General features: G+C 48.3%; 1 protein-coding gene across 1 annotated transcript in view; it reads right to left on the reverse strand.

The window, feature by feature from the left end:
- COL26A1 (collagen type XXVI alpha 1 chain) overlaps positions 1-14,469 on the reverse strand; it is a 167,637-nt gene that overhangs the window by 118,602 nt on the left and 34,566 nt on the right. The window contains 1 exon segment of the mRNA XM_018041048.1: positions 4,494-4,616. Within this exon segment, the coding sequence (XP_017896537.1) occupies positions 4,494-4,616 (123 nt within the window).

A 14,469-nucleotide genomic window follows, 5' to 3' on the forward strand; every position in this document is an offset into this window, starting at 1 on the left:
CCAGGCAAGAAATACTGGAGTGGGTTGCCATGTCCTACTCCGTGGGATCTTCCCGACCCAGGGATTGAACCTCTGTCTCTTGGGTCTCCTGCATTGGCAGGTGGATTCTCCACCACCAGTGCCACTTTGGAAGCCCTTGTTTCCTCCTTGGGAACTGACTGTGGAGTGTACCCAACACACAGGACTGCAGTTAAACCCCAATTTGGAAAAACAAAAATATAACTGCTCACGTTTATGCCTCAACTCCGAAGACATAGATATGAGTTTACTGAAGTCAAATCCTGTGTCTTGTAGAGAGCCGTTTCCGAGCTTGGCTCCCTACTTGCACAAATCGAGACTGGTGGGATTGGAACTGTGAGACAGATATAGCCTCACTCCTCATGGCCTGAATTCCAGCCCCAACCAGCAGCTTCCCTGTTGGAGCGGTCATTCCTCACACTGAGCAAGACCCACACTGTCAGGGTCACTTATAGATCCGACTCCAAAGACCCTTCTTCTCAGAAGATGCTCCCAGGATCAGATGATGGTGACCTGGTCCTCTGATGACCCCTGATGATGAGAAAAGCAGAAGAGTCTTGGAATTTGGGTTCTGGGACATGAGGGAGGGAGGGAAAATGGGGTCTCTGTCCCTTCTGCTGAAAAGGAAAAGGAGTTAGGGGTAACTTCCCTGGTGGTCCAATGGGTAAGACTCTGCGCTCCCAATGCAGGGGGTGCGGGTTTGATCCCTGGTCAGGGAACTAGATCCCACATGCCACAGCTAAGACCCAGTGCAACCAAGCAAATAAATAATCGTTTAAAAGAGGAAAGGGGGGCTAGCATCTTTTCTTCATCATCAATCCATTGGTCACCCTCTAGCACAACATTTAAAAGTAGCCTTTTGCCTTCAATTTTTAATGGATATATCCATTTACTTGGGCTTGCCAGGTGGCTCAGTGGTAAAGAATCTGCCTGCCAAGCAGCAGATGCAGGTTCGATCCTTGAGTCAGGAAGATTCCCCTGGAGAAGGAAATGGCTACCCACTCCAGGATTCTTGCCTGGGAAATCCCATGGATAGAGGAGCCTGGTGGGATACAGTCCATGGGGTCGCAAAGAGTTGGACAAGACTGACCGACTAAGGAGCAGCAGCAAAATCCATTTACTTACCACTCCTCCTGCAGAATGAGTATATCAAAACACTTGTATACAACGCAGACCCCAACTAAAGAACATCTACTACTAAAAAAAAATGATGAAAATCAAAAGTCGCTATTTGGCAAACACCATAATAATAATTATGGCAAGCAAGAATCATCAATGGATGCTAAAATTACTGGGAGAAAGGAGGAGGAGGAACAGCGTATCTGTCTAGACTCCAAATGTCTCCCCACAATATACTCATAAATGGCAAAGGGGGAAATAATTACACAACAGTGGAGAAACCTGGCTGAGACACCACCTTAACCAAGTGATCAAAGTCAACATCAGCAGTATTGATTCTATGCACCTCTTCATATGTGCCCCAAGAAAGGTACAACATGCCTTTCACAGTCTCCTCCCCCAAAATGCATAATCTCCATCAAATAACTGGCTAGTATTTTTATAAGCGCTGAGGTCGTGAAAGACAAAGTAGGACCAAGAAATGGCCCCAGACTGGAGGAGACTAAGGAGACAACCTAAATGTAAAATGGGGAAAATAAAACCAGGAAAATGACATGAGTAGGATGGTTGGTAACATTTAAATAATGTCTTAGTTTACAGTATTATATCATTGCTAATTTCCTGGCCTGGACAATTGTACTATGGTTGCAGAAGATATTAACCTTAGGAAAAATGCTAAAGACTCAATGTCTCTGTTTCGCCCATCCCCCACCTCTAAATTCTTATGTTGAAACCTAATCCCCAGTGCAATGGTATTTGAAGGTGGGGCCTTCGGGAAGTGATTAGGTCATAAAGGTGGAGCCCTCATGAATGGGATTAGCACCCTTTTAAAGACCCCAGGGAAGATACATTGAGAAGAGGACTGTCTATGAACAAGGAAGAGAGCTCTCTCCAGATAATGAATTTGGCAGCACATTGGCCTTGGACTTCTCAGCCTCCAGAACTGTGAGAAATAAATGTTTGTCATTTAAGCCCCCCAGTCTATGGTGGTTTGATACAACAGCCCCCAAAATGGACTAAGACAGGGAAGTTGATGAAAGGAAAAGCTACACAGAAACTCTGTTTACTAGTTTTTGCAACACTTATGTAAATATAAAATTAAACTTTAAAAAAGTTTGAAAAAACACTTGTAAAATTGTTAACATATATATATATATGATAATGTGATTGAAACATGGTCTGGAGTGACTAAATTAGGCAACCACTTAAATACCCATCAATTGAGGGAATGGAAAATAACTGATGAAGCTCTTCTACAGTGGAATACTACACAGCTGTTAAAAATGAGGTGTCTCTATGGGAATAGACTGCAAAATATTTTTCCTGGGGGAAAACCAAGTCATAGAACAAAATAACATCACTTAATATTTGTTTAAGAAAATATGTTTACTATCAGGGACAAAGAGAACAGATTGGTAGCATCCAAGGGTGGGGAGCCTTGGGAGTTTGGGGTTAGCAGATGCAAACTGGCATATACAGAAAGGATAAACAACAGGGTTCTACTGTTTAGCATAGGGAACTATATTCAATATCCTGTGATAAACCAAAATGCAAAAGAATATGAAAAAGAATATACGTATATGTACAACTGAGTCACTTTGCTGCACAGCAGTAATGAACACATTGCAATTCAACTATACTTCAATAAAACACAAATTTAAAAAGAAAAAAATACATATGTATGTGGAGAAAAAATCTGGAATGACATTTTAACAATGGGATTATGGAAGTGACACTGGAAGAGGGGAGAATGTTCATTTTTTACTTTACTCAGTTAATACCAAATGTTTAAACTTCTTTTTAGCAGTAAGGATATATCACTATCTTCATAATAAAGACACAATAATAATTTTGGCCTAGGAGCATTCTCCTGTGGGTTCCATCAATTCGTGCTGCAGGCTGATTCTGGGGTCAGCTCCATGCTGAGCCCTATAGTGGGCAGCACTGTGTGGGCACAGGCCCCAACTCAGGGGCTCACTCTTCATCTTTGGTGATGAAAACATATCCAACTCATGATGACTCTATGATGGTTAATTTTATGTGTCAACTTGGCCAAGCCACAGTACCTAGCTCTATGGTCAAATATGAATGGATGTTGCCATGAAAGCATTTCTTTAGGTGAGATTGAGGGAGTGAACTTTGAGTAAAGCAGATTCAGATCAGTTCAGTTCAGTTCAGTCGCTCAGTCGTGTCCGACTCTTTGTGACCCCATGAATCACAGCAAGCCAGGCCTCCCTGTATGCCTCCATAATATGGTGGGCCTCATTCAATCAGGTGAAGACCTTCAGAAAAAGACTGCCCTCCCCTGAAGAGGAGGAAATTCTGCCAGTGGGTTGCCTTCTGACCCCAGCTGCAACAGCAATTCTTCCCTGGGTCTCTGGAGCCTACCCTGTAGCTTTTGGAAGTGCCAACCCCCACCACCACATGAGCCAATTCCTTAAAAATCTGTCCATCTCCCATATATATATCTACTACTGGTTCTGCTTCTCTGAAGAACCTTGCTGAAAACAGAACCCCCCCCCACGCAAATGTCCTCTTAGTGGAGGGCACAAAGTGTTCTCTTAACACAGAAGGGAGAGGGATTTGGAGTTTGAGGAGGGTGGTTGATGAGGAAGGGTCTTTGAAGCAGAAACCTAGAGCTGGAGATGAGTAGGGGTGACAGGGTAAGGAGTCCAGTTCCTGGAGCTGGAGCAAGACCTGAAGGGGAAGAGGACAAGGAGGCAGGCAAGGCTAGGTCTCAGAGTCCCTGGACGTCTAGTCACCCATTTAGACCTCGCTCTGTGAATGCTGAGGAGCTCGTGAGAGCTGGGAGTGGAGGACACTGGAGACAGAAGCAAGGCTGTGGAGGGGGGCGGGGCTTGTGGGGGCGGGGCCATGAAAGGGGCAGGGCCGTGGTGGAGTGGGGCTGGGCAGAGGCAGGGCTTGGGTAGGTGTGGCTTGAAAGGACGGGGGGGGGGGGCGTGCTGTGGTGTGGTGGGACTTGAGGGGCGGGGCTGTGAGGTGGGCGGGGCTGGTGGTGGGTGGGGCTGTGAGGGGTGGGGCTTGAGGTGGGCAGCTCTTGAGAAGAGGGGCTTGTGGGGTTGTGTGTGTATGTGTGCATGTGTGAATGGCCTCGCCTGGCCCTTTTGCTCATCAAATATCCACTGGATTACGAGGACCTTTCACCTGGGGAGCAAGTCCCTTTCATCTTTGCACACACATTGTCCCCATACTCCATACACAAAAGGTGCTCCATAAATGCGTGCCCGACTCTGTTTCCAGGCATCAGCCCTCCTACCCCAGCAGCTCTGCTAGAGCTGGGTTCACCCAGAGGAAGTGTAAGGAAAGGCAGAGCTGGCCAGCCCTGCGGCCGTTACCTCACGAGGTTGGCGCAGGGCCCGGGCCACCGGCAGCTCTGGTACACGCGCTGCACCACCGTCTCCGAGCCGTTCTGCACCTGGCAGGACACCGTCCGTGTCACCGTGTGATGGCACCAGTGCCTGTGGGGAGAGCGACAGTCACATCAGTCCCGCCCATTGCTGGGGCATCTGACTGTGAATCAAGGCCGGCCGAGGCCAGAAGGGGGCCCTCCACACGCCTGCAGCGCCACCGCTGCTGGCCAAGAGAACACTGAGACCCTCTGCCTTGGTCAAAGGGAGAGAGTAGCCACACCCTGTAGCCATCAAGCCCCCCACATCATTCCAGTCTTCCAACAACTCCGTGTGAAATCAGGATGGGGCTGTACCCTTGCCAGGAAATCCCCCTCTGGAAGGGAAGACTGTCGGGGAGATGATCAGAACATACTGGAACGTGGGGTCATAGGGATAATCACAGGATGAGCATGGGGCTGTGAAACTGTGGGAACCCAGCAGGGCCCCCAACCCAGGTCCTAAGAAAGGGGAAAGATTAGAGTCAGCCAACCCTAAGTGTAGGGGCTAAGAGTGGAGACAGTCCGCAGAAGAGACAGCAGAGTGAGCAAAGGCAAGGAGCTGAGACCGACCGTCGTGGGTTCAGAGACCTGCCTGCGGCCAGCCGACTGGAGGAAGGGGAGGAGCCAGGAGACGGGAAGAGGCCTGGAACCTGCCAGGCTAGAAGTGGGTCACATCCTGACTTTGGTGGGAGCCACTGAAAGACTCTGAGCTGTGGGCAATGACTCAGATGGCTCTGATTTCAGAAAAGCCCCTCTGGTGCAGTGTGTAAGAGCTGAGGAGGCCTGAGCTGGGACCCAGGGAGGTGGGGGTGCAGAACATGTGCAAACAATATGGTGATTGGATCAAGATGGCAGGCACCTTCCCCGCTCCCATCTCCAGATCCTAGAAATTGAAAATCTAAAAGTCAGTCCCCCATGAACTCATCAAGATGGTGGCAGAGGAGGTCCCTTACTCAATACCCCCCAGTAACAATAATTTGGCAGTAGTCCTCAGACAAAAATGTCTTTGTGGGAGCTTCGGGACTTTTGCAAACTATTTATTTGATAAGGACTGATATCAAAATATATAAGGAACTCATAAAACTCAATAGTAAAATTTAATAATAATCCAATAAAAAATGGCCAATGAATCTGAATAGACATTTTCCTAAAGAATACATGTAGAGTGCATACAGATGGCCGACAGACACACGAAAAGGTGCTCAACATCAGTGCGTGAAAGTCGCTCAGTCATGTCCGACTCTGTGAAACGACCCCATGGACTGGAATTCTCCAGGGAAGAATACTGGAGTCGGTAGCAATTCCCTTCTCTAGGGGATCATCCCAGCCCAGGTCTCCTGCATTGCAGGCAGATTCTTTACCGGGTGAGCCACCAGGGAAGTCAAAGAATACTGGAGTGGGCGGCCTATCCCTTTGCCAGGGTGTCTTCCCAACCCAGGAATTGAACCGGGGTCTCCTGCAGCCGATTCTTTACCAGCTGAGCTACCAGGGAAGCCTCATCAGGGATATGCAAATCAAAATAAGATATCACGTCACGCCTGTTAGGACGGCTGTTATCAAAAAGACATGAGACAACAAGGGTTGTTGAAGGTGGAGAAAAAAAGGAACCACGGTACAGTATTGGTAGGAAGGTAAATTGGTGCACCCATTATGGCAGGTTCCTCAAAAAAATTAAAAATAGAATTATTATATGATCCAGGAAGCTCACTTTTGGTTTATCTATCCAAAGGAAACAAAATCAGTATCCCAAAGAAATATCTGCGCCTCCACGTTCATTGGAGCATTATTCACAACAGCCAAGAAGGAAGCGACCAAACATCCATCGACAGATAAATGGATAAAGAAATGCAGCGTATACACACAATGGAATGCAGCTATTCAACCATAAAAAAGAAAGGAAACCTTACCATTTGTGACAACATGGATGGATCTAGAGGGCATTATGCTAAGGGTATAAGTCAGACAGAGAAAGACAAATCTGTATGATCTCATTTGTAAGAAGAATCTGAAAATGTCAAACTCATAGAACCAGAGAGGAGAACAGTGGTTGTCAGGGGAGAGGGGGATGGGAGAGATGGGGAGATGTTGGTCAAAGGATACAAAATTCCAGTTATAAGATGAATAAGTTCTGGGGATCTAATGTACAGTTTAGATCTGTACAGGGTGATTATGGTTCATAATGCCATACTGTACACTTGAAATTGGCTAAGAGAGTAGATCTTCAGTGTTCTTACTTGTGTTCTTCTATACATAAAGAAGGTAGCTATATGAAATGATAGATGTGTTAATAATCCATGGTAATCATTTCACAATGTATATGCAATTAAATCACCATATTGTAAACCAAAAAAAAAAAAATCAAGTTGTACAATCTAAATAAACACTTTTTAAATTTGTCAATCAGAATTCAATAAAGCAGATAATACAAATAAAAGAGTCCCTAGGAGCATTGGAAAACAAAAAGCAGTGGGACAGGTACTTTGAGGAATTTGAGGAGCTGAAAGCACCAGGGACTTAACTGAAGGAGGAAGCACGTCCAAAACACACAGAGAAGACTGGGTTCAAGGTGGGTGCACTTATAGGAGCAGCAAATGTGGCTAACGGGATAGGGGAGGGGCACAGAGGCGACTGTCAGAGGGCCACAGTAGAAGGAGCCAGACGGGCAGGACCAGGATGCCTATCCTTGCTGGTCTCAAGAGTCAGGCATTGGTGTCACACAGATAAAGTAAGTTAGAAAGAGAAAGACAAATATGTATATTAACATATATGTGGAATCTAGAAAAATGGTATATAGATGATCTTATTTGCAAAGCAGAAAAAGAGACACAGACATGGAGAGCAAATATATGGATACTACCGGGGGGAAAGCGGGGGGCGGGGGTGGGGGAGGCATTGGGAGATTGGAATTGACACAAATACACTATTGCTGCTATGTATAAAATAGATAACCAATGAAAGCATACTGTAAATCACAGGGAACTCTAATGCACTGTGGCGACCTGAATGGGAAGGAAGTCCAGAAAGGAGGGGATAGACGTATAAATAAGGCTGATTCATTTTGCTGTACATTGTAAAGCAATACTTCAATTAAAAATTAACTAACAAAAAAAAAGAATCAGGCATTGAACTCTCCTGTTTCGTGGCAGTTGTGATCAGAATGGGCGCCTCAAAGGCAGATGACCTCCAGGAAAAACTGGGACTCTTTCAAGGTCAGACAGCTGAATTCTTGAACATTCTTTATCCCCTACCTATCCCACCAATCCACCAAGAGGCAAAGCAGCAATGAACAGAGAAACAGAAACAGCTAATGGAAAACCCCAAATGCCAAGAATTTCAAACTATTTAAGAAAAAAAGGCCAATACCCTGAAAGGCACTGACTCAACAGAGAATACATCACGATTCAAGAAAAAACAATGAGTAAAGCAATTGGAGATACTTCCTTATGGAGATGGTTGTCTCCAGTATAGTTAATGTCCTCAAGGAGACATCATTTTTCACACATAAGAAATACTATGAAATGAAAAAGTTAGATACCTTGGAAATGAAATATGACTGGGAAAAGAAAAAAGGCTCAACAGATGGGCTGAAAATTCAGAGCAGACAAATTAAGGAATGAGCTGATGAGTGGATGTGAGCCATGACCTCTCCAAGGATGCACTGCAAAGGGACACAGAGATGGAAAATGTGTGAGCAAAGGTGAGGTACCCAGAGGATAGACCAAGTTCCAACACCCATCTATTAGGGGAGACCAGAGAGAGCACAGGAATGTATAGACTTGAAGCAATAATAAAGACTCCTTCCCAGAGCTGAAGAAAGACATGAATTCTTTTGCATGTATGAATAATTTTTTCATTTTTAAATATTTTTATTGAAGTACAGTTGATCTACAATGTTTCAGGTTTACAGCAAAGTGATTCAGTGTTTTAAATATATGTATACATACATATATATTCTTTTTCAGATTCTTTTCCATGATAGATCATTACAAGATATTGAATATAGTTCCCTGTGCTATACAGTAGGTCTTTGTTGTTTAGTTCATTTATGTATAGTAGTGTGTATCTGTTAATTCAGATTCCTAATTTATCCCCCTCCCAACTTTCCCCTTTGATAACCACAAGCTTGTTTTCTATCTGTGTGAGTCTATTACTGTTTTGTTAAGAAGCTCATTTGTATATTTTTAGATTCTACATATGAGTGATATCCTATGATATTTGTAAGACATGAGTTCTTAATTCGAAAGGGCCCACTGAGTGCTAAGCAAGATGAACAAAGAAATGAATGAAAATAGAGTACATGCAAAAGTGAATCAACAAAATCAAACACAGGCTTTTAAAAACTCAAATAGACAAAATTTAGATAATTATTATTGAGAAACAACAAAATACATAAGTAGACACTGAGAACAAGAAAAAAATTCCATATAGAGATTAGACATTGTAAGTAACTATTGTGTCTGATCATGACATCAGAATTTTTCAAAATCTCGACAACTGGACAATTTTCTAGGAAAATATTTTGGCACCGTCAAAAATACCATGAAAGAACATGAAAAAGCAGTCAAAAGTCGATCCCTTTCCCCAAAGGCACCAAGCAACCTGGTTCTGTCACCAGTCTACTGCATGACTTGAAGCAAGCCTCAGTGAAATAGGAAAGTCTACCTCTCAGGGTTATTGTGAGGATTAAATGAGTAGGTCCAGGCTACTGGTGTGTGAACGACACGGCACAACCTACCCCAAGGTGTCATGACTGATTAGCTGGCCACTTGAACCCCACGATGTGCATAAAAGTGTAAAAATTGTCCTTTCTGTTTTTACAGATGGGAAAATAAGTAGTGGGAGATGAATTCCCACTGCCCATGACTCAAATCGGAGGCCGAGTTGGGAAGGGAATCCAGCTCTCCTACCCAGGGTTGTACCTACGCAATACAAACCACTGTCTCTGCCAGTTACTCAGGAAATCGGGCCTGGACCCTTCCTCCATCTCTACCTGGGAGCATCAGCAAGAATCTTGAGGGTTGAACTGCTGCCCAATCCAAGGACCATGCTCCACCCTGAGAGTTGCCCCTGGTGATCTGGAACAAAGTCCAGCCACTCCTAGGTCAGCGCTTTCTATAGGGAAATGAGCTATGAATTGGAAAACATTTTCAAATGCCTCGATTCATCATCTCCAGACATTTGATCTTTTAATGGGCTGTAAATGGCTTCCCAAAATCAAAACCTGGCCAAAAACAACCAAGAAGGCAGGCAGAGACAAGGAAGGAGGGCTCCGGGTCTTTTCAGATGGAATTCTAAACCCTGTTCATCTCCAGGCTCCCGAGGTTCTGGGGAATCTTGGGAGGACACACTCTGCCTTCACACGGGGTCCCCCTTAGGACCCCAGGTCCTGAGTATCACACCCATGTGGTGGGTGGCATCGCACCACTGCCCACCCTCACCCCCACCCCTGACCATGATGAGTGCGCGATGGTGGGTGAACAAGGCTGTACGGGCTACAGAATGACTCCACCCAGAGACCAGCTTGACAGCGGAACAATTCAACTCGTGACTGCGAGGGAAGGACTGGCCCTGGGGCACAGAGTTTGGGAGTGGCAGGGCTGGTCTTCAAACTGCCTAGGAAGTGAGGGTGGCCTCAGCAGTCTCCATCAGGATCGGGGGAGGGGGGATGACTGGCATTATTTGGGGACATCATCTCAGCAATATCCGTTCAGCATTGCCATCCACCCTCCGGTTGAGTTTTCATGGAGCGTCCAGGAAGAGAAACTGACTCCCAGCTTTGGGGACAAACCTGCTCTCCTCCAGGCTTGTTTCCTTAGGAGGAGAGGCCCAGGGCTACAGTCTATAGAGTCGCACAGAGTAGGACACAACTGAAGCGAATTAGCACGCACGTGTGCACACACACCCACACACGCACACACACACACACCCCACCTCTGATGTGTGTTAGTCTTTCAGTCGTGTCTGACTCTTTGTGATCCCATGGACTGTAGCCCACCAGGCTCCTCTGTCCATGGGGATCCTCCAGGCAAGAATACTGGAGTGGGTTGCCATGCCCTCCTCCAGGAGATCTTCCCAACCCAGGAATCGAACCCAGGTCTCCCACATTGCAGGAGGATTCTTTACCATCTGTGCCACCAGGGAAGCCCAACCTACCCCTGACGGAGAAGAGCAATTGACTTGGCCCTGCTCCACCTGGCCCCCAGAGGGGCTGCTCCCAAGCAGCTTTCGCCACGCTAAGTGTCTGGCTCTCCTGATTTGGTGAATTGTGTAATCCTTCGTTGAGTCCTTTGGGAAAAACCAGTGCTAAATGGCTTTAGGAAACCATGTCACGATGAAACGGAGAGGTCTTTAGAATACCCCCAGCCCATGCCCTCCCCTTAACAGGACTAACCAACCCACCTCTGATGCTGCACCCGGGAGATGCCACAGCAGCGCTCCCCGCCTTAGCCCTGGGACCCCCTCCCCGAGCGACCTCTGAGCCCCAGTCCTGTCTGAGCTTTGCTTTGGGACCTGATCTCACCTCCCCCACCGACCCCTGAGCCTGACCCAAGCCTGGGGGCATTGACAGTGCCCTCCTTCCCACAAGGACCACCCGGTCTGCCCCCATGTTCCTGCCCCCACACTCTGCTCCAGCCCCACGTGACATCACCTCAATGCTTCCTCTTGAACCCCCAACATATGTGCCCCACTTGCACGGACACACCTCGTCACAGCCCGTGAAACACCTCAAGACACACCACTGCAATCCATCCACGACTGAGACCATTGCCCTCCAGCCCCTTCTCGCTCCATCTTGGTGACCAGCTGCACTAAGCTTCCGGTCCCCTTACCCAGAATCCCCAGGGGGAAGCTGCCCCACCCTCCACCTCCTCCCTCCCTCATGCTCCATGGCTGACCAGCCCTACATCGGGAGAGTCCTGCCTGCACCCCGGCCCTGGGCGGAGGGTCCTGATTCCCACAGTCCAGCCCCTGCTGGTCTGCCAGTCTCCCTGCAGTCTCCCCGAAGTGCCACCAGAGGGCGCTCCCTAAATCACAAATCTGGCCCAGTCACCTCCTCTTTGGAAATCCTTTCTTAGGATTCCACCACCCACCTCCAGGGTGTTACCTCCAAGCACGCTCCATCTTGCCATTTACCCTGTCACTCTGTCCTCCCTGGCATGCCATCGCACCTTCTTTCATTCAGCCAACTCTTACCCTACCAGCCTGCAGTCAGGCTCCATCCCCTCGGGGAAGCCCTCTCTGATCCTCTGCCCCACAGGGCCCCCTGCATGCCTCTGTCTTAGCCTTCATTGTACCTGAGGACCACAGACTCCCGAGGACAGTGGGCTCGGGGCAGGCCCTGTAAAGGTGTCCTCATCTGTGTGACTCCAAGCCCCACATCCCAGAAAGACCGTTTCCTGTCCACATTCGCTCACCCTGAGCTGCTTCTCCGGCTCAGCCCTGTGGGGTTTGCTCCCGTGGCTGCAGCCACCTACCTCCAGGCTGGGGGTGTCCTGTTTCAGGCCCTTCTCCAGCTGGCCCTCACTGTTCTAATTACCTGACCACACCCTGCCTGATCAATTTCAGGGGGGACCAATGCTGGGGGGCGGGGTTGCCTGCCAGCTGGGCTCAAGAAACTCTGTGAGAACTGAAGTTTGTAACCTGAAGGCCACCGCCAGATGGATGGGTGATTTGGATGATGCTGAGGCCACATTCGTGTCACAGAGCCCACAGAGCCTGGGCTGGTCCCCAGAGAGTTGCGGGCAGAGGAGCCAGCTCCCAGCCCCTCCCAGGGACAGAAAGAACAACTCTGGCCCAAACAGAGTCAGCCCAAGGGTCCTGAGCACACGGAGACCTCCTGCAGACAGAGTTGGGCCCAGCCCCTCAAGACTTGTTTCATGGCTGACAAAGCAGTTTCACACACTGTCGTAGGCTGACTTGTATCCCCACAAATTCATATGCTAAAACCCTAACCCTAGTTATCTCAAAATCTGACTGTATTAGAGATAGGATCTTTTAAAGAGATAATTACATTAAAGTGAGGTCCTTACAGTGGGTTCTAATCCATATGACTGGTGCCTCTATAAAAGAGAGGAAATATGTGATATGAACAGAGGGGGGCTTCTCTGGTGACTCAGATGGTAAAGAATCTGCCTGCAATGCAGGAGACCCAGGTTCGATCCCCGGGTCAGGAAGACCCCCTGGAGAAGGGAACGGCAACCCACTCCAGTGTTCTTGCCTGGAGAACCCCATGGACAGAGGGGCCTGGCAGGCTACAGTCCACGGGATCTCAAAGAGTCAGATATAACTGTTGACTTTCATGAACAGAGGGAAGATGACTGAAGACACAGGGAGAAGGTAGTCATATGCGAGGCCTCAGGAGAAAGCACCTTTGCCAGCACCTTGACCTTGGACTTCCAGCTTCCAGAACCATAAGGAAAGTAATTTCTGTTGTTTTAGCGGCCCCCATGCGGTACTTGGTTATGGCCATCAGGGTCAACTCACTCACATACATGACCTTGTTCAACTTCTCAACAAGTCTCAGGTAGGAATCCTACCAAGGAACCCAGAGTGCAGGGGAGATTCAAGGTCACACAGTGATAAGTGATCAGTGTAGGTTCTTTTTTTTTTTAATTGAAACATAATTAACCTACAATACTATGTGTTTCTGGTGTACAACAGAGTAGTTCAATATTTCTACACCTCACAAAATGATCACCACAGTAAGTCTTGTGACCATCTGTCACTATGCAAAGTTTTCACGATATCATGGACTATATTCCCTGGACTGCACCTTCTATCCCTGAGATTCATTTATTTGGTAACTGTAAGTTTATCCCTTTTATCTTGGGTCTTGAAGGGCAGCTTTCTAATTCCAAACGTCATGCGGTGTCCACGTGGCCGTGCAGGACAGCGGAGAGTTAGCAAATACCGCATACTCCGGCAGGCCCTCAGGGGACCACCTCACACGCCAAACAGCAGGCAGAGGGGCCAGCCCCCGCCTCTGGTGTGAAACCATCGGGACAACTGCTGAGGGCGATTCAGGCCACAACAGGGCTCACGGGGTGGGCTCCAAGTGGGTCCTGTCCCCTGCCCCCTCCCCGCTGCGGTTACCTAATCAAGACCTCCTCACACAACCCTGGGCAGTCAGAACTTCTATCATGCCAGTTTTCCAGGTAAGAAAGCCAAGGCATATCCTAGGCCACCCAACAAGTCAACGGACAACCCAGATTCAAGCCCAGCCCTTTGCCACCTGGCTACCCTGCTGGCTTGACCTGAAGCTCACCCTGAGAGCCTGGGTCTCTGCATACAGGGGTCTGTCCACCTGGGGCTGTGCTGCCAGGAGGGGACGGGGCCGCAGACCATGATGGCCGGAGGCAGCAGGGTACGCGGGGGGCGGGGGTGGGCGTAGTGCTGCTGAAGGAAACTGCGGAAGCCCGGGAGTTGGCAGATGCAGAGGCCTAGGTCCTGGGAGGGAGTCAGGATCCAAGCTAGATCTCCCCAGCCCATAGCAAGGAGCCAAATCTAACAAGAGGAAACACGACCAGGCAAACGTGGAGTCCGGCACTGCAGGCCCCAAAACCCAGCGGACGAGCCCCAGATGGGGTGCAGTGGTTCTCGCCAACAATAAGTTCACTGTGAGTCAGCAGAGTGTGCGGTCTACAGGAAGCAAAGGCGATCTCAGGCCATCTGAACAGCAGAATAACGTCAAGAACATCCCTGCTTGCCTCTGCACCGGCCCAAATACAGTGGACCCTGGGCTGCGCCACCCAGAGCCCCTCAATGCAAGGCCTTTAGCCCCAGGTGCTAGAAACACTGCCAGGGGTCATTCAGCCTCGGCTGCCCGGAACCACCTTCCCCAGGTCCCAGGTCTTGCCGGGGCCCTGTCCAGTGTCTGCTCCCTGCACGAGATGAAAGGCCCAGCCATATGGACCGTGGGACAA

Source organism: Capra hircus, chromosome 25 (genome assembly GCF_001704415.2).
Source record: "Capra hircus breed San Clemente chromosome 25, ASM170441v1, whole genome shotgun sequence".
Classification (NCBI taxonomy): domain Eukaryota; kingdom Metazoa; phylum Chordata; class Mammalia; order Artiodactyla; family Bovidae; genus Capra; species Capra hircus.